This window comes from Monodelphis domestica, chromosome 4 (assembly GCF_027887165.1).
Source record: "Monodelphis domestica isolate mMonDom1 chromosome 4, mMonDom1.pri, whole genome shotgun sequence".
Lineage (NCBI taxonomy): Eukaryota > Metazoa > Chordata > Mammalia > Didelphimorphia > Didelphidae > Monodelphis > Monodelphis domestica.
In genome coordinates this window covers 46,111,490-46,137,459 of record NC_077230.1, presented here as the reverse complement: position 1 = coordinate 46,137,459, position 25,970 = coordinate 46,111,490, and the positions used below count along the sequence as shown (strand labels likewise).

The 25,970-nt window shown below is 34.4% G+C and overlaps 1 protein-coding gene across 6 annotated transcripts in view; it reads left to right on the top strand.

Annotated features, from left to right (window-relative positions):
- Nucleotides 1–25,368, top strand: part of KLHL15 (kelch like family member 15) — a 58,953-nt gene extending 33,585 nt beyond the window's left edge. For 4 of the 6 annotated variants that reach the window (XM_007493411.3, XM_007493412.3, XM_056793362.1 and 1 more), the window contains one exon: nucleotides 19,517–25,368. In XM_007493411.3, the coding sequence (XP_007493473.1) occupies nucleotides 19,517–20,626 (1,110 nt within the window). In that variant the 3' untranslated portion in view covers nucleotides 20,627–25,368. The remainder of the gene's footprint in view (nucleotides 1–19,516) is intronic. The other 2 variants (XM_016433380.2, XM_056793363.1) reach the window with 1 other exon arrangement.
- Nucleotides 25,369–25,970: the final 602 nt, after the last annotated feature.

The window sequence follows — 25,970 nt, the reverse complement described above, 5'->3', positions numbered from 1 at the left end:
TTCTGCCTTGGAGCCAATACACAGTATTGACTCCAAGACGGAAGGTAAGGGTTTTAAAAAAAAAAGAAAGAAAGAAAATTACTCATGACAGTGTTTAGAAGATTAGTAAGAAGAGTGGTGAAAATCAGAGAAAATAAGAGGCCATTTCATGCAATTCCAAGGAAAAAGGTTGTGATAATTTCAACTAGAGTAGTAAATGGTGAGAACTGAAAAGAGGAATTGGATTCCACAGATATTGTGAAAGTATGATTGATACAACTTGGGAACTGATTTAGTTTGAACTTTTAAGACTGTCATAAATTTTGGTAGGAATTCTTAGTTTTGCCATAAGCATTTACCACAGATTTTCCTTGCAATCAATTTTCCTATTATGGCAATAGTATTTTCTGTTAAAAATAAAAGTTTATAATTTATAAAGTTTTTTAATACTTAATATTTTTATACTTTCATTATAATAATCTGTGAACTAGGAATGTCATGTTTGCTTATTCCTGTTTATATAAGAGGAAACTGAGGCTTAAAGAAGTTTAAAGTTGTCCAAGTTTAAGCAGTATGTTAGTAGTAGAACCAAAATTGTATTAAGGTCGTCTTACTTATCTTTTATTTAAAGGAAAATATGCTTACAATTCTTTTATGTGACAGACCAGGCAAGTCTATACTATGTACTAGGCACTGTCCTAAGCACTTAGGGATATGAAGAAAGGTAAAAACAATGCATTCCTTCAGAAACATACATTGTAATGAGGGAGAAAACCTGTAAATTGCTGTATATAAAAATGGAGAGAGTAGATGGAAGGTAATTTTTGATAGGAAGGTAGAAGCAACTGGTGAGACCATGAAAGGCCTCCTGCAGAAGGTGGTTGGCCTTGAGTAGTAACTTGAGTGGGGAGAGCATTTCAAGCCTGAGGCAAATTCTGTCAGGAGATGGATTTTCTTGTTCTGGGAACATCAGGGAGGCAAGTGAATGTCACTGAATTGTAGAATGTGTGGAGGCCAGGAAACATAAGAAATCTGGAAAGCTAGAAAGGAACCAGATTGTTCAGGTTTCACCAGCCAAACAGAGAATTTTTTATATTATCATAAAGGTAAATAGAGGCAGGTAGGAGGCATAATAGATACAGTACTAGACTTTGAAGTAAAAAGACCTATATTTGAATCCTGCTTGAAGCACTTAACTAGCTTTGTGACCCAAAGCAAGTCACTTAACCTCTTCTAGCTTCAGTTTTGTCATCTGTAAAACAAGAAAAATAGCACCTACCTCGTGAAGTTGAGATAAAAAAAAGAAAAAATATGTTTAGGGCTTTGCAAACCTTAAAGTGCTGTATGATTGCCATCATTTTTCCCTTTATCCATAGCGAAGCTACTACAGCTTTTTGAGTAGAGAAGATGACATGATCAGACTTATGCTTTAGAAAAATCAGTTTGGTAGTTGAATGGAGGATGGCTTAGAGTTCCAAAGAGACTTGTGGGAGATGCCCCTAGGTGAGTGGAGAGGAAAAATATTTAGATAGGACATGGCAAGAAATTATGTATTTGCGGTGAATTTGAGTAGAGGATCAAATGTCCAGTCCTGATATTGACATTGCAGACCTTGATGACTATAGGACAAAGAGAAAATTTTGGGGAAAAGAAAATGGATTATTTTTGACATGTTAAGTATGAGATGTCAACAAGCAATTTTACATATTTTATACTTGCGTAATACATCCTAGTGTAGAGTGTTTTCATATTTCATTTGATCTTTAGATCAATAAGTCTGTGAAATAGGATCAGCATCCTTTTTTTATAAACAAGCTGACTCACTAAAGTTAAGTGACTTATCTATAGCTACATTGTACACGTCAAAGCAAATTTAAAACTCAGGTTTTTTAGCTTTGATTTTTGTTGTTTTTAAATCCTTACCTTCTGTCTTAGAATCAATACTAAGTATTGGTTCCAAGGCAGAAGAGTGATAAGGGCTGGGCAATTGGGGGTTAAGTGACTTGCCCAAGATCACACATTTAGATAGGAATTGACTACAAATATAATTGAGGAGAAAGGTGATCAACTAGAGCTTGCACAACGATGACAAGAAATGGCCTTTTATCAGCCCAAAACCTTGGGGTTTTTTTCTAGTTTGATTTCTTAATCATCCCCTCCTACATGAACCCATGTCCTCATCCTAGTTTGGTATAATCAGTTTTCCAACTCCTCGAGGCTGTTATTCAACATTTATATCTTGGCTCATGCCATTTCTTTCCTGGAACTTATGTATCTCCTATTTAGAATGATCTATATCCCCTTTTAATTCTCCTCCTCTCCTTTTGAAATGCTAGGTCATATTCTACCACTTCCATGAAACCTTTCTTAGTGACCCTAAGCTGTAATGATCTCTCTGTCTGAATTGTAGTCACATTTTGTTTCTGTACCACTCATTTGACAGTTATTCATTTATTCATTCAAAAATATTTGAGCACTGGATTTGGAGTAAAAGGACCTGGTAACTCAACTTCCTTAGTACCAGTTTGATTTTATACAAAACAATTAACATTTTTTTGTACCTCAGTTTCCTCATTTGCAAAGTGAGGGGATTGGATTACATGATCTCTAAAGGTCCTTTTAGTTCTCTATCAGGAATTTTGGAAGGTTTTTTAAAAACCAAACTTATCTTTTCAGAGCCATTTTATTCATTAAAAGTATCAATTCTTATGAGAGTGGCAAGGGCTAGGCAAGCTAAGTGACTTGTACAAGGTCACACAGCTAGGAAGTGTCTGAGGCCAGATTTGAACCTAGGACCTCTTAACTCTAGGCCTGGCATTCTATCCATTGTGCTACCTAGCTGTCCCTCAGCCATTTAATTTAAAGAGATGTAATAGAACTTTATGCATTGACAATGATTTGGGTGACCTTCATACATCAATCAGACACCAGTTATTAAACATTTATAATGTTAGTCCCATAATCATAGTTTTCAATATTCTTAAGTTGCAGTTTTTCCTACTGTCAGTACAAAAGACCAGGACAAAAACTTGTGTGTCCTAAAAATTATTATTTTTCTGCAGAGATTTAGTAAGTGAAGCTCTATAAGCAATGATAGTTGATAATCTCAAGCATTTTGAATAGAGAAGGCACATTTGTTCTATAGTTGCGATTCCATAAGATTCTTGCCTTGTTAAAAATGTAAAGCAAAGGATGATGATATACATATCATTTTCAACATTCAAAGTGGATCTTTAATTGAACACGTTTCAGTTGTCAAAAACCTTAATTGTTTGAATTGAGGATTTTACAGGAATTTAAATCTTATGCCATATTTATAAATAGATGAGTATAAGAATGGTAATAAATAGTAAATTTTGATGACTTAATTTACTCATGTCACATGATTACTGACTCATTTGCCTCATTTTAGATTTGTACTTCATGGTAGACAAGCATTATTCATAATAATTTGGTAGTCACATGGTACTTTATGATTTACAAGTATTTTGCATAATCTCATTTGATAGTCTTTCTCTAGGAGGTCCCTGTTTTACAGATGAGGGAACAAAGATCCGGGCAGATGAAGTAACTCATCTGAGGCCACATTTACAGTTAGTTGGTAGACTTGGAGCCCAGGTTGAATGTAGGTCCATGCCTACTTTATAACCAAGTAAGTTTACTTTAAATTTTGAATAGCACCTAGTAAAATATCAGGTGCTCAATAAATGTTCAAATATTTAACATGAAAGTTAGGATTTCTGCTATTCAGGTTATGGACTAGCATAGTTTAAGGAGGTGAGCTTTTCTTTTTGTCTTTAATTTTTTTAGATGAAAATGAGAACTGAATGGATTTATGTGGAATATACCTTTCAGGTTCTTAAGAGCACTCTTATATTATTGTTTTCTTTGTATTGCCCTCCTATAAAGTTACTTTTTATTTTTATATATTGTACTCTTTGCTTTCATTATCATCATCACAGTTATATGTTTTCCTTCTCTTTGCCAAGAAGAATTAAACTAAATATGCTATATATAATGTGCTTACTGGTCATTGTGATCAGTTTCATGGATTTTTTTTTTTAAGATAGATTATTTAGAGGGACTATTCGTCTTTTTGAAAATTTCTTAACTTTTAGATCATTTGGATGGATGGCATTTAATATATGGGAATATTACTGACTTGGAAAGGATATAGGGAACATCTTTTTTTTCATAATTGGATTCCTCATGACAAAAGGCTGCAGTCATGTAATGATTTTAAAACGTATTTTCAAATTCACAACATGACTCCATGAAATGGGAGTTGGCTTCATTAATTCCAGTAAAGATGAATCTTTATTCAGCAAATATTTATTGAGCATCTGCTAATTAAAATTAAATTAATTAAAAAGTCATAAATTTAAAAGTCTTATAAAAAGATTCAGAAAAGTAGTGTCTGACCTTAAAGTACTTAGAATTTAGGAGGGTACATAAAAGATGTGCACAAATGTAACATATAAAATGGATGACATTGAGTGCCACTGTGTTTTGTGAGAGTTCAGAGAAAGTACTAATATTTCATGAAGATGATAACATTTTAGCTGGTCTTTAATTAGGGAAGATTGGATGTCAATAGTTTCAAGGTGAGTAGCAGAGTAAAAGAATTTTTAGTTAGAAAGCTTGAACAAAAGCATCAAGACTGCTTTCGAAGATTTCAGCTTCTCCTTCACTTGGAGGACTTCAAGCAGAAACTAGATAATTCACTTAAGTGCCTGCTGAGAGTCTTCCCAACTTTAAAAATTCTGTGAATAATAATAAAAAAAAAGAATGGACAGACCATGGTAACTAATAGGATATGAATGAAGAAGTCGGAATAAAAAATAAAAAATGATCACAAGGTTGACTGGGAGAATGCCAATTACACTTATAGTACAGAAATGAGGAGGAAGGCTTGAAAAAAGAGCTACTACATTTGTAGATTAATAAGTGTTTTTCAAAAAAATTGGTTGAGTAGTTTGATGGGGATAGAAACCAATTGTAAAGAGATGCCAAATGAGTTAAACACAAAATAATATTCTCCCAAATAAAATGTATTATAGTTGATCAGGTTACAACTAATTACTGATAGGGGAGTTATTTCTGAATCATTGATTTTTGGGAGTAGAGGTCAGTATTATATTAGAAGAAAATGAGAAGATGCAGAATGTAACTCCAATTTATTTAAACAAACCATTGACACTGAAAAATGGGAAATTGATCAGGAACATCCACATAGAATATCACTTTAAAAAGTTTAACCAATGTAAAGAAACCATGAGAGTCTTTAAACTACTCTTGTTCATTTTTCCGTTGTATCTCATCTGAGGTTTTCTTGGCAAAATACTGGAATGGTTTGCCATTTCCTTCTCCAGTTCATTTTATAGATGAAGATGAGTCAAATAGAGTTAAGTGACTTGTTGAGAGTCACACAGCTGGAAAGTGTTTGAAATATGATTTGAACTCAGGAAAATGAGTCTTCCTGACTCCAAGCTTGGCATTCTATCCACTGTGCCACCTGTCTGCCTTTAAACCACCAATTTTGTCCTACTTGGCAAGCAAAGCAACATGACAGCCAAGGGCAGCACTATTGTAATATGTAAATGTTTGTAAATTTTATGGAGGAGCATAGTGCAAGATTGAGCTAAATTGGCTCAAACTAAGGTGAAATAATGGAGGAAAAAAATAAGTTAATAGTTTATGTTTGGCATGAGACTCCGTTAAACTGTATCATCTTAGAACATTTAAGGATGAAACAAAGAAAACAACAAAATTAACATTTCTATAAACTTTTTTCTTCATCTGTCACAGTGGAGTCACCACATTTGGACTTTAATGCTGTAGTTTTCAATGTGTGCTACATTAGGAAGTAGAAATAAGAAACCATTGGAGTAGCAGACAAATTAGACCAATTAGACATTTAGAGTTGTGCTAGAAGTAAAACAATTTTAAGGGTGTTGAGGGATCGTTTCAAAAGACATCTGAAAAATAAGATATAAAAGTCTTATAATAAATCATGCACCTTATTTCTAAGCAAGGGTAACATAGAAAATATCAGTAACTATCACCCCATGAGCCTGCTTTCTCATTTTTCAGAACTTTTGAGAACAATTTATGTATGTATGTAAGGTGTCTTTGATGAAGATATGAGCAGGGAATAGTCAGGCTTTTGCTAATTATATTCTTTAGTAAGCCACTTTAATGACTGAAAAAAATACATAAGAGGATCCCATTGTGCTTTCTCTTGGATGGTTATAAAACTACATTTAATTTAGAAGAGAGAAATGCTTCTTTAAATTTTCTTCCAGCAGTGTCTTCCATGCATATGTAAAATTCATATAAGATTTCCTAATATAATAAAAAAGAGAACTTTGTTCAGCCTTCTGATTATTAATGTCCAAAATGAACAGGTTCAGAGGAAGTTGGAAAGACGTCAAGCAGAACTAGGTGAACAGCTTATACAATGATAACATTATAGAGAAAGATAACTTTTTTCAAACTCTTATTACTCTTATTGTTAAATCACAAGTCCAGAGGACTAAAAATGAATTATTTAACTTACCTCCTGCCAGACAGATTTTGGTCTTAAATCCAGAATGAGACAGACGTGTTTGTTGTGAAGGTTTAAAAAAATTGTTCAATGGACAGTGGGAGGCAGAGATAATAAATGCTTATAAAAATAAATAAAAACAAAAAGTTTAAAAGATAAATGTTTCCAAATGTTTCCAAACATTTACTACTCTTATAGGAAATGCCTAATGCAGAGTGAAAATGGAAGAATATGATTCTCTGCCAATGGAGAGGTCCTTTATACCTCATAGGTGCCAAAAATAGGAATGGGTTTAAAATTGAATTTGGAAATATTTAACAAAATAAAAATACTGTAAAATCTAGGTAAGATTGATATGTGGTTTTCTAAGATAATATACAGCCATATGGAACTTTGTGTGCTATTTAATGGCCCTGTTTCTATTTGAGATTAATGCTTTTGCCTTGCAGATGTGTGCTTATTATTTTAAGTCTTGGGACAATGCAGAACTTACTATGTAAGATATCACCCAAAGGGTTTGATCTATCAATACAGGAAAATAATCATTGATGAGTCATATTTGGATAGTCCATAAAGCTATTCCATAAGTATTTGTGCCTTTGACAGACACTGCAGGTGGACAGTTGAACAATAAACTGACCTGATAATTGAACAGAAAAAAGAAAACGGGCTAGATCGCACTTTGGAAATTCATGGTGCTTTCAATGATTACCTCTCCCCCCAATTATCTCCCTTAAAGGTCTACCTTTTTAAACGTCATTATTTTTTGCTAATGCGTTATAGCCATGATTCATGTAGTAATATTTCCAAAGATTTAAAGTTTTAGGTCTTTCAAAGAGCAATGGAGAGCTATATGATAAACTGTAGCATATTAACTGTGAAAAATTACTTAGGAAAACAATCTAACAGATGTCATAAGAGAGGTTTGTTACTAGAAAAGGAGACAGTCTGGTTGGGTACCAGGGATAGACAGCACCTATATTCCTCACTGTCAAGAGATCTAGAAAAAGGCTCTAGGTATACTGTGTGATCCCCCACCCCATTGAAGAATTTATAGGAGGATCAAGGTGGAAACGCATGCATTGGTTTGTAATTTCCATCTTTGGAGGAAATTGACATTGATGAGTTCATAGATCACTGTCACATGTGGGGTTCATTTTTGTACTATGAGGTCTCATTGTGGTATGGAGGTAACTAAGTTCTTGAAGGATTTGCCCATAGAGCACAAACTTGTTGATTCTGTGCTGAAAAATCTTCAATTAGCGATCTTAGCAATGACGCTAGATGTGGAGAGATGGCACCAAATTGGACATAGGCTTCAAGAGCTGATGTGGATTAATTCATCAGCCTATCAACTGTGATATAGAGAGGTTTGTGATGTCCATTGGTGGAAGGAATATAAAAAGTAGTAAAATAACATTCCCAAAGTAAAATAAAAATATAAGAAGGAAGTTGAGCTATAAAATGTAGGAGAAAATATGATAGTAGCCATAAAGGGCAACAGGGTCAAGTGAAAAAATTTTCAAGATAGGAGCAGTAGAATATTGGGCAACATTGTGTGTAGTTAAAGTTGGAAAATATAATTTATAATATTTATAATAAGCCTGGTTTTGTGATTTGTCTCCAGGAGTATTACCTAGAATCAGTAACAGTGAAGCTGATACTGGGTACAAGCTTTGGAAGAGGTATAGGGAAGATTAACCAGAAGTAGATATGAATGTGGGCAAAGATTAAGGGAACAAAGGAGTCTATGTTGAGAATATAATATAAAGTTGTTGATAATAGTGTGAGGCTGGACTTTGGACCTGGAGTTCAGTGATTAGAAAACCACTATGGTAAATTGGAACTGCCAGTGAATCTAGTATGCTGGATAGGAGACATATAAAGGGCAAAGATAGTGTTTTTGTAAAGAAGGGATATGCTAAATTGAGATTTGTCCTAAAATATATGATGATAATTTTCCTCTTTTTGTTTTATGCCTTGTGGGAATATAAGTAATGTAATATATTTTAGGACAAGTAGACTTTTTAAGCTTTCTCACCAAATTCCCCAGTTAACAACCAGTTTAAGGTCCCTATCTCTCTTCTCTCATATGAGCATTCATTAGGGAACCCCCTTCCACCTCCAAAATAAGCCCTCCTTTTCTCCCCCCTTTTCAATTCAACCCCCCTCCCCCATCTCCCCCATTCCTCTTTAGGCTCTTCTCTTTCTGGGACCACAGAGGTCACCTTCCTCTTATTTCTAGCCCTTTATTTGACCCTAGCACGTGCCATACTTCCATCCCTTTGCTCACCTCTCCCCCTTCATGTATGCTTCTTTACTGCAATACAGTTGCAGAAAAAAATTTGATTCCCTTCTAGGAAAGATGTCATCAGGTTCTGTCCATATTACCCCCTGTTCAATTCTTCACTGTTAACCTCCACCACATTTCTGCCTTTACCCCGTCTCTCATACGTTTAGAAAAGTCTTTTTTGCTGTCATATTTGGTGCTGTTGCTATCCCTACCTGCTGCATTTATTCACTTCTGCTTTTCTTTTTTTCTGGAATGTTCAAGAAGCAAATAATCTCTTCAATTCTGGTTCTTTTTCTTTTCCTTTTTAAACCTTTTACTTCTGTCTTAGTATAACTCTAAAACTGAAGAGTGGCATGGGTTAGGATGTTGGGGCTAAATGACTTGCCTAAGAATCAAACAGCTAAGAAGTACCTGAGGTCAAATTTGAACCCAAGTCCTCCCAAATCCAGGCCTGGCACTTGAGCCACTGTGCTACCTAGCTGCCTCCAATTCTAGTTCTTTTAAAAAATGTTTCAAACACCTCTTCATTATTGAATGTCAGTAATTTTCATGTATGGATAAACTGAGATTTACAAAGTAGTTATCCTGGGCTGCATCTTTAATTCTGTTGCTCTTCAGAATAAATTATTCCTTCCCTCCTTTGTTTTCTGGTGGGTGAAGAATGATCTTGCATTATTTGAATTTCCTTTGTATTTGAAAGTTTTTATCCTTGTTGTTCACTGAACATGTTTCTAAATTGAATTGTTAAATTTAAGCACTATATGTCTTGAAGTTTGCTGTCTTGGGTTCTTTTTTGTGTGTGGTTGGTGAGCTATAAATTCTTTCAATTGGAATTTTCTTTTCTGTATTCTGAAGTTCTTGACACTTTTATTGTTTCCTTCAATATAGTGTTAAGGTTTTTTGACTTGTCATCATCTTAGGAGAGACTTATGATCCTTAGATTTTCTCTGTGTATTCTTCATGAATAATAATTTTTGCTTACATAACATTTTTCTTTAATTTTTTTTGCTTCTCTGGATTTCACTTTATTACTTTGTATTTGCTTTCCCAATCTATTTTTCACTTTCATTTCTTTGGTGAGGCTGGACCATTGAAGATTCCATTTTTTTTATTCTGCCATTATTTTTGCTTTGATGGCCATAAATTCTCCTCATAATCCTCATTTCTCTTGTCAGCTACTCAGGAACAAGGAATTATGGTTCCATATTCTCCCTACATTGAACAGGGTGCTCTTTCTTATACAGTATTGAGTAATTTCCCTTTGTTTTACATTTGCTAATAAATGCATGAACTCATTTCTAGCCATTAAGGCCATATTTCCTGCTGTTACTGGGGGCTTTTTCCCCCTTATTGATTGATTACCTGTTTATATTTGAGATTTCTTGAAATCTTTAGCAATTTCATTGTTTTTCCCCTCTTTATTTTTGCCTGTCACTTTCTGACTTCCTACTTTTATTGTGGTCTCCTTGTGACTGAATCTCAGAGCATTAGCCTCCTCCCCGAGAGCAATTTACAGTTCACCAGATTTTGGCCTCAAGGGACTTTTAAGTGGTTAGAGCTGGCCCTCAATGGATGCTGTGCTCTTTCCCTCACCTTAGTGGGATACTACATAGGTTCCCACCACTCCAACCCCCACTTCCACAGTTTCTTGTCTTCCTCTCCTATCTCTCTCCCTCTATTTCTTAGTTTTTTGGCCAGACACCAGCAGAGTTTTGCAGCACTAGTTCTATAGAGCTGTTTGTCCCAGCACCATGGCTGCTGGTAATACAGCAACTTTGCAGGCCTGGTCCCTAGCAGGTTTTGGCTCCAGACAGGCTAAAACTGCTTGGTTTTCAGAAAGCCAGGAAACTTAGGGTCAGGGTCCCTATGATACTGGAAAGAGGTAGGGAAGACCAGGATGTGGAAGGGTAGGGGTTGTTGTATAAGCTTATGTCAGACCTAATTCAAAGTAAGTGCAATTTGATTTAAGGATTTAAGCCTTATATAAAATTACCAAAATTTTAATTATAATTTAGATAGCAATTTATATTTTACATTATTTTTCCAATTTAACCTACCTAGGTGAGCTAACTTGTCTTTTTTTTTTATCTCTTATCTTCATTGTCTTTGAATTAATATTTTGTATTGGTTTGAAGGCAGAAGAGTGGTAAGCAGATTAGGCAATGGGGATAAGTGACTTGCCCGGGGTCGCACTTCTAAAAAAAAATGTTTGAGGCTAGATTTGAACCCAGGACTTCCATCTCTAGACCTTGATCTCAATTCACTGAACTACCTACTTTGAAACAATGACTTCAAAAGCTTTATAGTAGCAGATCAATAGAAGGTAATTTCTTTATGATATAGAAAGAAAAGATATTTAAAACAGTGAAATCATGAGTGATAAGAGAGAAAGAAAGGTAGTACTTACTAAACTTTTTTTATTGGCCCTATTCTTCTTCCTTTTCAGGTTATATGTGGGGTAGAATGGAAAGATAACTTGTTAACTATTGGCAGTTCCTTTAAATGATTGCTTCTGAAAATGATAATGATAACACATTTATATAGTGTTTTCAAAGCATGATCCTCACAATTACCATCCTATGAAGTAGATTGTATAAAAATATTATTAATTCCTTTTTATAACAAGAAAAATAAGACTCAGAGAGGTTGTAATCTGCAAATGGATCTACATTTACTAAATATTAGTCAGGACTTGATCCCAGGTCTCCTGACTCCAAATTCAGTACTCTGCATGGCCACAGGTATTGCACTCTTCAATAAGAACACAAGAGAAATAAGAATGGCCCTAAATATCCACCTTTAATTGAATATTAGCTATATATTTATTTTCTTTAACTAATTTATTTTCTTTAATTGAATAAAATTTTTTAATTTAATTAATTTTTAATTTACAAAAATCAGTTTTCTTCCTTCCTATCTTTTCTTCATCCCCTCTTTAAAAATGGAAAAGAAGGAAATCACTGTAACATGGATAGTCAAGTAAAACATTTCTACAGTGGCCAGGTCCAAAAATATGTGTCTCATGCGGCACTGTGAATCCATGAGTCCAGTCTTTGTTAGGAAAAAGATACTGTACTTTTATCATCGGTTCTCTATAATCGTGGTTGGTCATTGCATTGGTCAAAGTTCTCATGCCCTTCAAGGAGGTTTGCCTTTATTTTTATTATTAATTTTTAAACCCCTACCTTCTGTCTTAGAATCAGTACTGTGTATTGGTTTCAAGGTAGAAAATGGTAAGGGCTAGGCAATTTTGTGTGTTGGGGGAGGGGGGTGTTAAGTTACTTGACCAGGGTCACATAGCTAGGTAGTATGTGAAGCCATATTTGAACTAGTTTTGTTTTTATTTTATATTGCATACATTTTCAAAATTATTATTTAGTCAATTTAGAACATTATTACTTGGTTACAAGAATCATTCTTTCCTTTCTCCTCCCCCACCCCTCCCATAGCCAAGGTACAATTTCACTGGGTATCACATGTGTCCTTGATCAGAACCCATTTCCATGTTGTTGGTGTTTGCATTACGATGATCATTTAGAGTCTACCTCCCCAGCCATATCCCCTCAGCCCATGTAATCAAGCAGTTGTTTTTCTTTGGTGTTTCTACTCCCACAGTTTTTTCCTCTGAATGTGGATAGTGTTCCCTCTTGTAGATCCCTACAAGTTGTTCAGGATCACTGCATTGCCACCAATGGAGAAGTCTATTACATTCGATTGTACCACAGTGTATCAGTCTCTGTGTACAATGTTTTCCTGGTTCTGCTCCTCTCACTCTGCATCAATTCCTGGAGGTTGTTCCAGTTCACATGGAATTCCTCCTCTTTATTATTACTTTTAGTACAATACTATTCCATCACCAACATATACCACAATTTGTTCAGTCATTCCCCAATTGAAGGGCATCCCCTCATTTTCCAATTTTGTGCCACCACAAAGACCGCAGCTATGAATATTCTTGTACATGTCTTTTTCCTTATATACCTTTTTCTTATGGTTCTGCTCATTTCACTCTTATCAAATCATATAAATCTTCCCAGATTTCTCTGAAGCAATCCCTTTCACTTTTTCTTTATATTTATATACCATAATTTGTTCAGCCATTCAGCAATTAATGAATATCTCCTTATATTCCTGTTCTTTGCTACCACAAAAGGCACTTCTATAAACATTTTTGTACATATGAGTCTCTTTGGTTTTATTTTTCTGGTTATAGGCTCAGAGGTATTGTTGGGTAAAATTGTATGCACAGTTAAATAACTTTTTGTGCCTACTTCCAGATTGTTTTGCAGAATGGGCAGACCAATTCATAGCATCACCAACATAGCATGAATATATATATTTTCCCATGACTTCTCTAGTGTTTGTCTTTTTGTTCTTGTTGTTACTACCAATGTGGTGTGTAAACTGGAACTGCTGATGCTTTAATTGGCATTATTCTTTTCATAATAATGAAATAACTAATAAGTTATTTAGAGCATTCTTTCATATGGCTAAAAGATAACTTAGATTTCTTTCTTAAGAACTGCCTGTTCAGATCTTTTGTCCATTTAGTCTCTTATTCTTAAAAATTTGAGTCTATTCCATGTATACTTTGGAAATTAGACTTGTCAGACAACTTGCTATATAGGTTTCCCATTTAACTGTTTCCTTTCTAATCTTACCTCTATTGGATTGTGTAAAAAAATTTCATATTTTCCTTTATCTCATTCTCTTACACCTTTTCTTCCTTTTGTTCTTCACTTTCTCTTTCCATAGAATGAGGGCCAGGGGACAGGATTGTACTCAGTAACAACACTCTTTATTTTTGGTGCATTTGCTTTCAGTCTTTTGTCCTTTTTCCACTTCCCCTCATCCAGACCCCTGTTACAAGTTCTTACCCTTTCTTCCACTTTTAAGTGCCTCTTCAAAATACCCCCTTATGAGCTTTAGGTTTGTTTTGCTTGTGACTAATCTCTTTCTTTGCCTATCTTGCCTTTTATTCTCCTTTTCCCCTCACTATCTTCTTGTTTCCTTCAGCATATACCACAGTGCCTGGCACATAATAGGTGCTTAATAAACAAAGTGTGTTTGTGTGTGTGTGTGTGTGTGTTTTACTCCCCTTTTGACTAGTTCAGATGATAGTGAGGTTCAGGCGATGATTGGTCTTCCATCCCTTCCTCTTTTGTATAGAGTTCTGGTAGTCAATAAAAATTTATTAAGTGCCTATTTTGTGTTACTATGCTTTAAGTATTATGGATACAAAGAAAGGTAAAAGACAACCCTTGCTCTCAATGAAATCACAAGCTAATGGAGTAAGGAGAAAGGTCACTTCTCTGAGACAGTGGTGAAGGAGGAAATAGTAGTAGTAGAAAGTATCTGGGTGACAAGATAAGGGGGAGGGTAGAATTGGGAGCTCTCAGAAATTGGCTTTAACTTTTTCAATAAAATATACAGCAAGCTTCTTAGCTGAATAGGTGGAGGAGGGGGAGACATGGGATATTTGAAGAGGGATGAAAAGGTTTAGAAGAATCACTGGTTATGGTGAGTGGGATAGTTTAGAGAAGTATAAAGGGATTGCCTTGTAGCACAGCTTTATGGTTTTTCACTAGCTTCATTCAGCAGTCTGTAGGAGCAAAAGTAGTGGGTTGTAGGAGTAATCCAAGGCTGAAGCTTGACCTGGCAAGATCAGCAGTACAATAAAAGGGACAAGGGCCTAAAGAGAACAGAGTAGAGTTTAACTGGTTCACCAAATGGTCAGAATGGGGAGATAATAATAATAGTATTTATATAGTTCTTTAATGTTTGCAAAGCATTTTGTTAATGTTTGCAAAGCATTTTGTAAGTTGTTATTTTTATTCTCACAGCAGCCCTAAGAGGTAGATGCTAGTATTACCCCCATTTTTTATTACCCCCATTTTAAAGATGACAAAATTAAGTCTGAAAAAGGTTAAGGGACTTACCCAGTGTCACAGAAATAATTAATGTCTGAGGCTATACATGGACACAAGTCTCCTTGATTCCAAGTCTGTACTCAATCCACTAATGCAGAGGTTGTGATCTGAGAGAGAACTGTGGTTTTAAAGGTAATTGTGTGGAGGAAGAACAGGATTTGGGGTCGCAAGGCAGAAGGAGAGATGGAATGACAATAGATTGTTATTAGTTAAAGGAATTTCAAAGTTCATGAACATGAAAGTGAAGCATTTGTGATGTCAAGATCTAGGGTATAACATTCTTAGTGTGTGACTAAGGTGTGGGATAGAGGAATAGGTCATGTGAAATTAGTAAATTGAAGTACTTTTGAGGTTGTGTTGAGGGAGTATCAATATGTTTGATGATTTCTCCTAATTATGAGGGCAGCCACTGAACTCATTGAGAAAAGGATAGTCAGATAGTAGCTACTAGAATTTTGATTGGATGTAGTTGTGGATTGAATGAACCTTAAAAGTGGTAAGATTACTGAATGATAGTGGTAAAGGGAGAATCTAGAAGTAGCAATTGGGAGGAAGGAGTATTCTGTCTCCACTTTGATCAGTGAGTTGGGGGATAAATGAGTAAAAGTGTCAGAAAGGGCAACCAAAGAGGGAACCAGTTCAAAGTGAAAGCCAGAAGATGGATAGAATGGGAAAAGAAGAGATTTTAGAGGAAAACAAGCTTGTTGCCTATGAAAGAATCATTCCAAAGAGCAAATGGAAGGGTTAGGTAGCTTTAAAGTGATATGGTGGGAATGAAAGATAAAGGAGGCAGGGGAAATATGATATACATTGAGAATGAGAATAAGGTAATAAATTTTTTTTTATCCCTTGATTATGTGAAATAAACCGCCATTCTTCCTCTTTTCTTACCTGGTTTTATTTTTCCCTTTTAATATATGTAAAAAAATTTTAGCAATAATATGTCTTCTCTTCCTCCCACTCCTAATTGAGAGACTAAAACAAAACAGCTAAAACCTTGTACAAACATATATAATTAATCAAATATAATTTCCTCATTAGCCAAGTCCAAAAAATAAATATATCATTCTGCACACCTCTCCATCAGGAGTTGGGTATTTATCTTTCATCATTAGTCCTCTGAAATCCTGGTTGGTCATTATACTGATCAGAATTCCTAATTCTTTCCAAGTTGTTCCTCTTTATTATACTGTTGTCTTTGTATAGTGTTCTTTTGGTTCTTTTACCTTTCTTCTGTATCTGTTCATATAAATGTCCCAGGTATTGAATTTTGTATTTGAGGATCTCATGGACAGTTCAGACTGAGTACCATTAAACTTCCAGTGATCCAAAAGTTGGCCAATCCAGAGTAAATTCTGATTGCTATTCCCCTTGTCTGAGCTCTACGAATTCCTAACCTGTCTAACAACAGTAAACTATTGCTGCACTCAGCCTTCTAGAAAGGTGTCTTAGTGTGGCAGAACTTCAGGCTTTTCCTCAGTATGGAATTGTTGCCCTGGTAGGGATCTCTTCTTGCTCTGGTGCACAGCCTTTCTTGGTGCTAGAATGTTCTTCACATTTTACTCCTGGCCAGATCCCATCCCCTGTGTCTTCAGATTTCTCTATTCTGATCAGGGCTGGAAACATGACTCAATTTGATTTTTTCCTCAGATTTCCCCACCATGATTCAGACTGCTGCATTTTCTAGATCTATTTGGAGGAATTTTTTACAAGGAGAGAACTGATTTCTGCTCCTCTTCCATCTTTATTCTGCTTCCCTTTTAAGATCATCAAAACATAATAAAATTAAACCTCATGCCTTTTATCTTATTTGATTCCTTCTATAACATCTGATGACAGTATGGTTCTTAGGGATGCTTGTATAATCCCATACTCCACATTAGAATGCATATAATTCTTTCACATGAAGTCTTTTTCCAATTTGTCACTTATTCCCTTGTTTGTATTTCACAATTTCTAGTCATCCTTAGACTTTTCATCAGGAATACTTGGAAGTCCTCCATTTCATTACAAGTCTGTTTTTCCCCATCTGAAGGATGATATTTAGTTTTGGGAGTAAGTTATTCTTGGTTGTTAGTCCATATCTTTTGCCTTTTAGAATATGGTATTTCTTGCTTTCCCTTCCTCTGTAATGTTAAATTTGTGATCTTGATTGTGATTCTTTGGTTGTTATTATTCAGTTGGGCTTTTCAGTTGTATCTGACTCTTTGTGACCTCTTTTGGAGTTTTCTTGGCAAAGATACTGGAGTGGTTTCCCATTTCCTTCTCCAAGTCAAGAAAACTGAAGCAAACAAGGTGAACTGACTTGCCTAGTATCACACAGCTAGTAAATGTCTGAAATCAAATTTTAACCCAATTCTTCCTGATTCTAGACCTGGTACTCTTATCTGCTTTACCACCTACCTGCTCCTGCTCCATATTCCTTGGTACTTGATCTCCTTCTTTCAGACTCTCACTATTTTTCCTTTGACCTCTGAATTTTGACTTGACAATTACTGTAAGTTTTTGATTTGGTGTTTCTTTCAAATAGGGGTTGGTAGATTTTTTTTTCTTTTCACTATTATATCTGGGCAGTTTTCTTTCATAGTTTCTTGAAATATGATAATCGTGCATTTTTTGGTCATAATTTTTAGGTAGGCCTGTGAAATTTGATTCTAAGTTACCTCTTTTTGAGCTTTTCCCAAGGCAGTTGTTTTAATATGAAAAATCTTACCTTTTTTGGCAGTCATTTTACTTTGTTTTGCCATTTTTATTTCAGAGTCATTAACTTTTGTTTTGTTGATGCAGTCTACTTTTCAGATTTTTGTTGGGGAAGTTTTTGTACCTCTTATGCTAGCTGTTAATTCTTCAAGATTTTATAGTTCTCATTTCTTCTGTATTTCTTTCCTCTGTTTCTCATATTTCATTTCTAATACCATTTTAGACTCATTTTTAAAACTCTTGCCTCATTTCTTCTCAGAATTCTGATCTGTTGAACAAGTGAAATTTTTCTTTGAGGCCTTAGTGGTACATGTTTTAAGGTTATTTTCTTATGTATTTTTCTATGGCACTCAACCTTCACATCATAACTTCATCTTTTTGTTTCTGTTGTTTATTCATTTTCCCAACAATATATAAGAAATCCAATGTTGCTGCCTTATTTTGGAGTTTTTGGGGCTAAGATTGAGATTTTGATCCTTCTGAGAGATCCCTGTACTCTTGTCCTAGTTGGGGGCCTGAGTCAAAGAAATGCTCAGAGATCTGGCTACTGAGTTTCCTGCTCCCTGGCCCTCTCAAGAGCCTGAACTGCTGACTGGGCCCATGGCTGAATCCATGGTCAGTTCTGGGGACTATATATAGCATCTCATCATGACTGACCTCAATTCGGGCTCTATATGCTGATTCACCATTCCTGGTCCCCCCACCAAATCTCTAGCATGTCATCTCAGTTAGGGATGACAGATATGAAGTTGTATTTATTATAATCATTTCTGATCACTAGAATCTGTGATTGTGTCCTACCTCTATTCCACAGATCCTGCCCTGGTCATTTTCCTGTAGGTTGAATTTATGATCATGGACTGGAAAGATTAGTCCTCTTCAGTTTCCCAAGAAACTATTCAGTCTGACATTTCTCATGGATCATTGTTGGAGCAATTGTGTGGGTAGCTGAACTGTTGTGCTTCCTCATACTCTACTGTCTTGATTCATTCTCTCCCCTGTTAGATTTCTAAACTCCTTAAGGTCAGGCTCTAATTTACATGTTTTCTATATCTTTCAAAATACCTAAGACAGTAGCAAGACAGCACATGGGTATTCGTACTTACCAAATACCTATTAGTTGTTTGAAAATCAATATTAAATATTTCTGTGTAACAGAGGCAGTGATGTCAGAATGACTACAGGACTGGCTTTAGATTTAGGAAGATGCCTCTGTATGACTTACCCATGTGACTGTGGGCAAGTCACTTACACAGTGTCCCAGACAACTTGTGTAAGATTATAAGTTACAGAGAAGTTATCAATCTGCATCCACACAAGGAGTTTCCACCCCCTTCCCCAAGTAATGAAACCAAAGAAAAGGAAATTGAGCCTAGTTTTGTTACCTTAAAAATACTACCTTGAATCTATTTAGCAAAAGTCTGAAGAAAAGATTTTAAATTTACATTTTTCTAAATGTCTAAGATCTTGATTTTTATTTTTGAGTCAGGTGATACAGTGACTAGCATGCCAGACTTTGAGTAAGAAAGACCCAAGTTTAAATCTTGCCCCAGACACTTGCCAGCTATGTGACCCTGGGCAAGTCACTTAACCTCTCTCAGCTTCAGTTTCCTCATCTATAAAATAGAAAAGTAATAATAATAAAATCCAGTTTACAGGGTTTTTGTGACAATCAAATGAGATAATATATGTAAAAGTGCTTTGTGAGCCTTAAAACACTGCAAATGTTAGCTGTTGTTATCAGAGTCAAATAGAATATTACTTTTTTCTATCTGATAGCTTCTGAGAGGTAAGAAGCTAGTTCCTTTTTTGTTTTTGTTATTAACCATGGCAAAAAGCATGGAAACATGGAATTTGCAGTTATACCAATCTTAAAATATGAATGTTTGCACATTTTATAAGCAGGTAAAATATCTGACTTTAGATGCTTTTTAATTAATTCATGCTAATTTGATTAAGTCAAAAATAAATCAAAATGGTCTTGTATATAGAAATTATTTTAATGACAATCATTTTGATTATCATCACTGATTTTTTTTCTTTTGGTTAATTTTAATGTATCCTTAGGTTAAGACATCAGAATTTTATAGATACTCTCGGCAGCTACGACATGAAGTTGACCAAGCCCTGAATTACTTTCATAGTGTTCACCAGCAGCCTTTGATGGAAATGAAATCCAGCCGCATCCGTTCTGCCAAACCCCAGACTGCAGTATTCAGAGGAATGATAGGACATAGCATGGTAAATAGTAAAATTCTTCTTTTACACAAACCACGGGTCTGGTGGGAGCTGGAGGGTCCACAAGTACCCCTACGACCAGACTGCCTTGCCATCGTGAATAACTTTGTGTTCTTGTTAGGCGGGGAAGAACTGGGGCCAGATGGTGAATTCCATGCTTCCTCCAAAGTGTTCAGGTATGATCCAAGACAAAATACTTGGCTGAGAATGGCAGATATGTCTGTTCCACGTTCAGAATTTGCAGTTGGTGTTATTGGTAGGTACATCTATGCTGTGGCTGGAAGAACAAGGGATGAGACGTTTTATTCAACAGAACGTTATGACATCACTGAAGACAAATGGGAATTTGTGGATCCTTATCCAGTCAATAAATATGGACATGAGGGGACAGTGCTTAGTAACAAGTTGTTTATCACTGGTGGAATTACCTCATCTTCCACTTCCAAACAAGTATGTGTATTTGATCCTAGTAAAGAAGGCACAGTGGAACACCGAACTAGAAGAACTCAAGTAGTTACTAATTGTTGGGAGAATAAGTGCAAAATGAATTATGCGAGATGCTTTCACAAAATGATTTCTTACAATGGTAAGCTTTATGTGTTTGGTGGTGTCTGTGTGATCTTAAGGGCATCTTTTGAGTCACAGGGATGCCCTTCCACAGAAGTTTATGACCCAGACACTGATCAGTGGACTATCTTGGCATCAATGCCAATTGGTAGAAGTGGTCATGGTGTAGCTGTATTGGACAAACAAATAATGGTTCTTGGAGGCCTTTGCTATAATGGTCATTACAGTGATTCTATTCTCACATTTGATCCTGAAGAAAATAAATGGAAAGAAGATGAGTACCCACGGATGCCCTGTAAACTAGATGGTTTACAAGTATGCAGCCTGCATTTTCCTGAATATGTATTAGAGCATGTTAGACGTTGCAGCTAAAAATGTACATCTCTCTCCTTACAAGAAAGAAAGCAAAGCGTAGTATTTAAGGCTCTTAAGTACTTGTTTGTGTTGTAGTAGTTACTAAATGCATAAAGAGAAACAGGGAATGCACCTCACTAGATTTATTGGCAATGCCATTGTTCTGGTATTGTAAAATTTTCTTTTCTCCTTGCATTTTTTTCCCCTTTCAGTGGCCTCATGAGCTCATGCAGTAAATTATTCTAGACATAGCAGTTGCAATTATATGCCTCTGGAAGCAGTTGAATAGAATGATCCCCTTGTCTGGAAAATTGATTTTATACCTTAAAAAGCATTTTAAAGTGTCAGGGTAGGATTGGGTAGTCTTCTAGAAGAAGACTTATCTTCAAGTGTCATTCAAAGTGATTTCAGTCTTTTCTTCTACCTAAAGTCTTTTAGATCGCTCATTATTTCAATGTTTCACTTTTGATTTTGTCATAAAAACAGCTTAAAACTAACTTTTTGCATGGCTTTTGTATAGTAGTCTGCTGAAAATGCAAAAATATAAATTTTCTACTAAATTATCAACCTTTTATACTCAAAACACTATTTCTACGCTGCCTTCTATTGTCTGCATTGTGTTTGTAAGTGAAGAAAATATATGCACACGTGAATACATAATAAAATCTATATACAGTGCATCTTTTTGTGTGGTTAGGATCTTATATTTTTTAATTAGTGCACAAATTGTCGGTCATACTTGTTGAGTTCTAGGTGTAGTAACTAACATCTTTTCATGTATTAATATTTAAAATAAAGTAAAGTAACTGGAGGCCTCATTTGGTATCAAAGTAGCCCATCTTTGGTACAGACTGATTGATTCAGTAACATTTAAACTCTTTATATTCGTGATACATATATAAACTCACGAAGAATAAGATTTTATATTTATTTTAAAAGTAAATATTAAGGTAAATCACATCAATGTTTGTCTTTCACTTTTGAATATGTTTCTCTTTTCAGTACATTTGAATGTCATTCTGTTTATAGTGAGAACTGGATATGTCTAAGCCCTAATTCTGCAGTGTGCAAGCACTTTTTACCACTCCAGAGGTGGTTATACTCTACTGTATGTAATTTAGATTCAGTAGTGGTATGGTTTGTAGTTTGTGTTTAAATCTAATAATAATTTTCAGGTATCATCCAAGGGTGTTGGATTATGAAAATGAGAAACATAAATTTGAAACAGGCCATATTTACCATTTCATTAATAAGGGAGAAATAATAAAATGTCAGCAGCTATTATCTTTACCTTTGTGCCCTTTTCTTTTTCTGTAGAAGATTTTTGGTGATAACACATACATATTTAAAACACCTTACAAAATAAATTTTAACTTCCATTTCTTCTTCCTCTCTTCTCTCTACTCCCACTTTTGCCAAAATGGGGCCTATGCTTCTATTGTTAAGCATAAGTTAACAGCCCTTATATATTTACAACTTCATTCTAACTGCAGACATTAGGAAGAAACTGTTAACATATTAATAATTACATCCTCAAACTTAAGAAATTTATCTGCTTATTGTTTTTTCCATAATGTCCAGGGGTACTAGTGATCATGCCCTTGTCTTCTGTCTTTTGTACTAAAGTACCATAGATCATGAAGAATCATAACCCCAAAGGTAAAAAAAAATGATGAAGAACAATTTTTAAAAATACATTTATTAAGAAGGGTGCTTTAGGACTAAATGTACCTTTAATTATTTAAACTCAAATAAAATTGTTAGTTCAGTGTAACCAGGGAAGTTGCTTCCTGTAGCATGCCATATTCAAATTGCTGTCACTTTTCTTATCTTCTAATTCACCTTTAATAGGCTGTGCTTATACTTGCAAGTGAAAGATGTAAAACATTTGTGCAATATTATAGTGCTGTTATGTACATTTTCTAGTTTTAGATAAGTTTTGAATGCTGCCATCATTGAAAGTAATGTGGCAGGGTGAAAGAGCTTCCAAAGAAGAAACTTTATAGGGACTTTTTCTGCATACCCTATGTACATAATACTGCAAAGTAAAATCTGGTTTAAAAAATATCAAATTTGTTCATTTTTGTGAAAAAACAAGCATTAAGATAAATGAATAGGTATATAAAAATAGAAAACTTACCTTTAATTTGAGAAAAGTAATTATTCTTAATCTGTTTAAAAGACAAAACATTTCATTAAAGTTAACTTTTAATTCAAACAACAAAGTATTATTGAAGCAAGAGGTTAATCTGCAGCTATTCATCTCAGAGCAAAGCTTGCAAAGAAGTTTTAGTTTTAGGATATAATTATTTCTTTTCAGTTTTTAGGAAATAAAATGATCATTGCTTTTCCAAGGTTTTGTACACAAGATAAAAACAGTCAAATGCCTGACTGACATCTTAATATTAATCCTTGACTAAAATTTTGCCTTTCCCTTTTAATAAAATTTTGTGAGCAAGCTGTCTTGGTAAGGTATGTGGGGGGGGGGGTTCCCTCTAAAACTAAGTTTTTCTCCCTAGTTAAGTGTAAACTGAGAAAAAATTTTCTTTTTATACCCTTGATATCTTTCCTTCATTTTTATGTCTTTATAAATGCTCCATCTTATTATAGACGAAGAAAACAAAGAAAGGTAAAAACATTTTATTCTTGTGCCTACATCTGGGATTTTTCTAAATGTAAGTGTATTTTTGTTCTGCTTTTGCTGTTTTCCTGTTAATTTATGACTTGATAGCCATTGTTACAGAGAGATCTCAGAAAACAGTCAAGTTCATATGCTTAATATTTTATATTAAAGGTAATAAGGCCAAGATTAAAGTTTATAAAACAAACATCTGTGAAATCCTAACTTGAACAATGGAGTTCAGCCTCACTAAAGTCCTTTCTAAACTGATGTTAATGTTAATCAGTTTTGAGCATTAAGAATAATTGATGTTTGCTTGGGTTCTGAATGTATAATGTCCGAGAGAGTTTTTAGCTATGTATATTTATATTTCTAATGGAGGTTATTTTAAATCCATAACTAACTTACATTCCCTTATAAAATTGTGATTTAACTGCAGAGATTTATTTTTGTTAAACTATAAGAATGGTTTTCATAAGGTTTTTTTCAACTTTATTTTACTATATGTTGCCCCCCCAATCACTTGCGCATTTTTGTTAATATATATTATACCTATGCTCAAAACAGTGTTTTTTTTTAAAGTTCAAATGAGATTCAAAACTATAGCGTCACTATTGTGATCTTTCTACATAATGTAAATAAACTTTTTAAAACTTGACAAAATAGGTCATTTTTATTTGCCCTTCTTTATTAGATGTTTCCTTCTACTTCTCCAGTCTTCCTTTTCATGTAATATAAATTCTGATGCTAACTTACTTAAAGAAAAAAAATCTTGTAGTACAGTCTTTTCATAAAATGCAAAGCTCTTCCATTGAAGCTTTTGTTTTTAAAAACATGGTTAAGAGAAATACTACTGGTTTTTGAAAATGGTTTAATTAATAGAATATTATTTTTTTCCTAAAACAATTTTCTATTCTTTTGTCATGCCCTGCACTTTGCTAGAGTTAAGGTAATAAATTGTGAAATATTGACTGAGCCCTCTTAAAACTTTACTTTTTGAAGCCTCGTTCCAGAAAGCATGCTATCCTGATGTTAAAAAGACACACTAATCTAGTGTGTGAAGTTATTAATAAGAAACAGTTTGTCATAATTGAAATTAAGCTTTGGACTGCTATTTATAATGAATTATTTGATCCTAGAAATGTCAATATTCATTGGGCTCTTCATTTTTATGTATGTATATGTGGTGTTAGGTCATAACATTTCAGTTTGTATAAGCTATCAGAATTATTTGGAAAACCTATAATTTGAAAGTCTCAACTAAAAATAAAAATATGAATATAGGCCAAAATGTAAATTAGACATCATGGAGAAATATTTGGCAGACAGCAGTGAAAATTTATTGCTAATGGCAGCTTTCTTAGGTCATTTAGCCTAACCATACATTTTAAATTTTGTTTGCACATATAACCATTTTTAGAGATCATGAGCTTGATTGTATTTGAAGGAGGGGATCCCAAAAATTTAAATAACTTCCCCTAAAACAAGAAAGTACTAAAATTTAGTTAAACAATCAATAGAATTAAATGTTAAATAAGAGTAGAGTGAAGTAATAGATAAACTCATGGGAATTCCATTATCCTAACAATACTTTAGTATAACTTAAATACTAATAATATAAGCTATAATAACATTGAGAAAATTCCATTTTTTACTTTTTAGTTTTTCTTCCTATTGATAATCTTGAATTATTTTATACACCTTTGGAAATAACTATCATAGGTTGAAGAATTCTATTAATGTCATGATACCAGTATGCCAGTAAGAAACAGGTATTTGCTTTCTAAAAGAATGTTTCCAATAAGGTAATTGGAGAAGTTATTTTCTACCTAGCCTGTATGCACCATGGCTCTTGGGCATACGTTGTCTATAGAAATATTTTGAGCTTTTATGTACATTTTGGGCTAGTAGTCTTAACAGCAACCCCAGTGTTGTTATAAAATTCTTAGAATAATTTAAGGTTTGCCTTTTATAACTGTTTTGGAAAGCCTTTACATTTTTGTCAGGTAATTTTCCCAAACTGTGGATACAATCTGTTCAGACATGTATGTATATGTTATCCGTTCTGTTTTTAAATTGGAGAAAATGTAAAAAGTGTGTATAAAGAAAATTGTAAATAAAATATTTTTAATCTTTAAAACTTATTCTTTGTCCTTTTTATTTACTATACCCATATTCTCTTGCTTTCAGATTCCCCATGTGAAATCACTAATTTCCCAGTCCCACAAACTGTTTTATACCCCAAAACATTGGAAAATAAGCTTTTTTTTTTTTAATTAATTAATTTTTTAAAGGCCTTCCATCTTAGAATCAATACTGTGTATTGGTTCCAAGGCAGAAGAGTGGTAAGGGCTAGGCAATGGGAGGGTTAAGTGACTTGCCCAGGGTCATACAGCGGGGAAGTGTCTGAGGCCAGATTTTAACCTAGGACCTCCCATCTCTAGGCCTACCTCTCAATCCACTGAGCTGCCCCCTGTAAAAAAATAAGCTTTCTGAATATGTCTTCAATCTTGAAATCATATAGTTGTATTCAAGAAATTTCATCAAAAAACAGCTTTTGAAAGTTTGAAACATCAACTATCACTTATAGGCTTTCACATTGTTGATGAATTTTAGTTTATGGTAGCTAAAAATCTCTACTCAAATTGGATAGCCTTTTTTGACCCATCACTTTTAAGGCATTCCTGAAATTTTGGGCATAGTTGTACACACTGCTTCTATATGGGTGCCTATGGCACATTT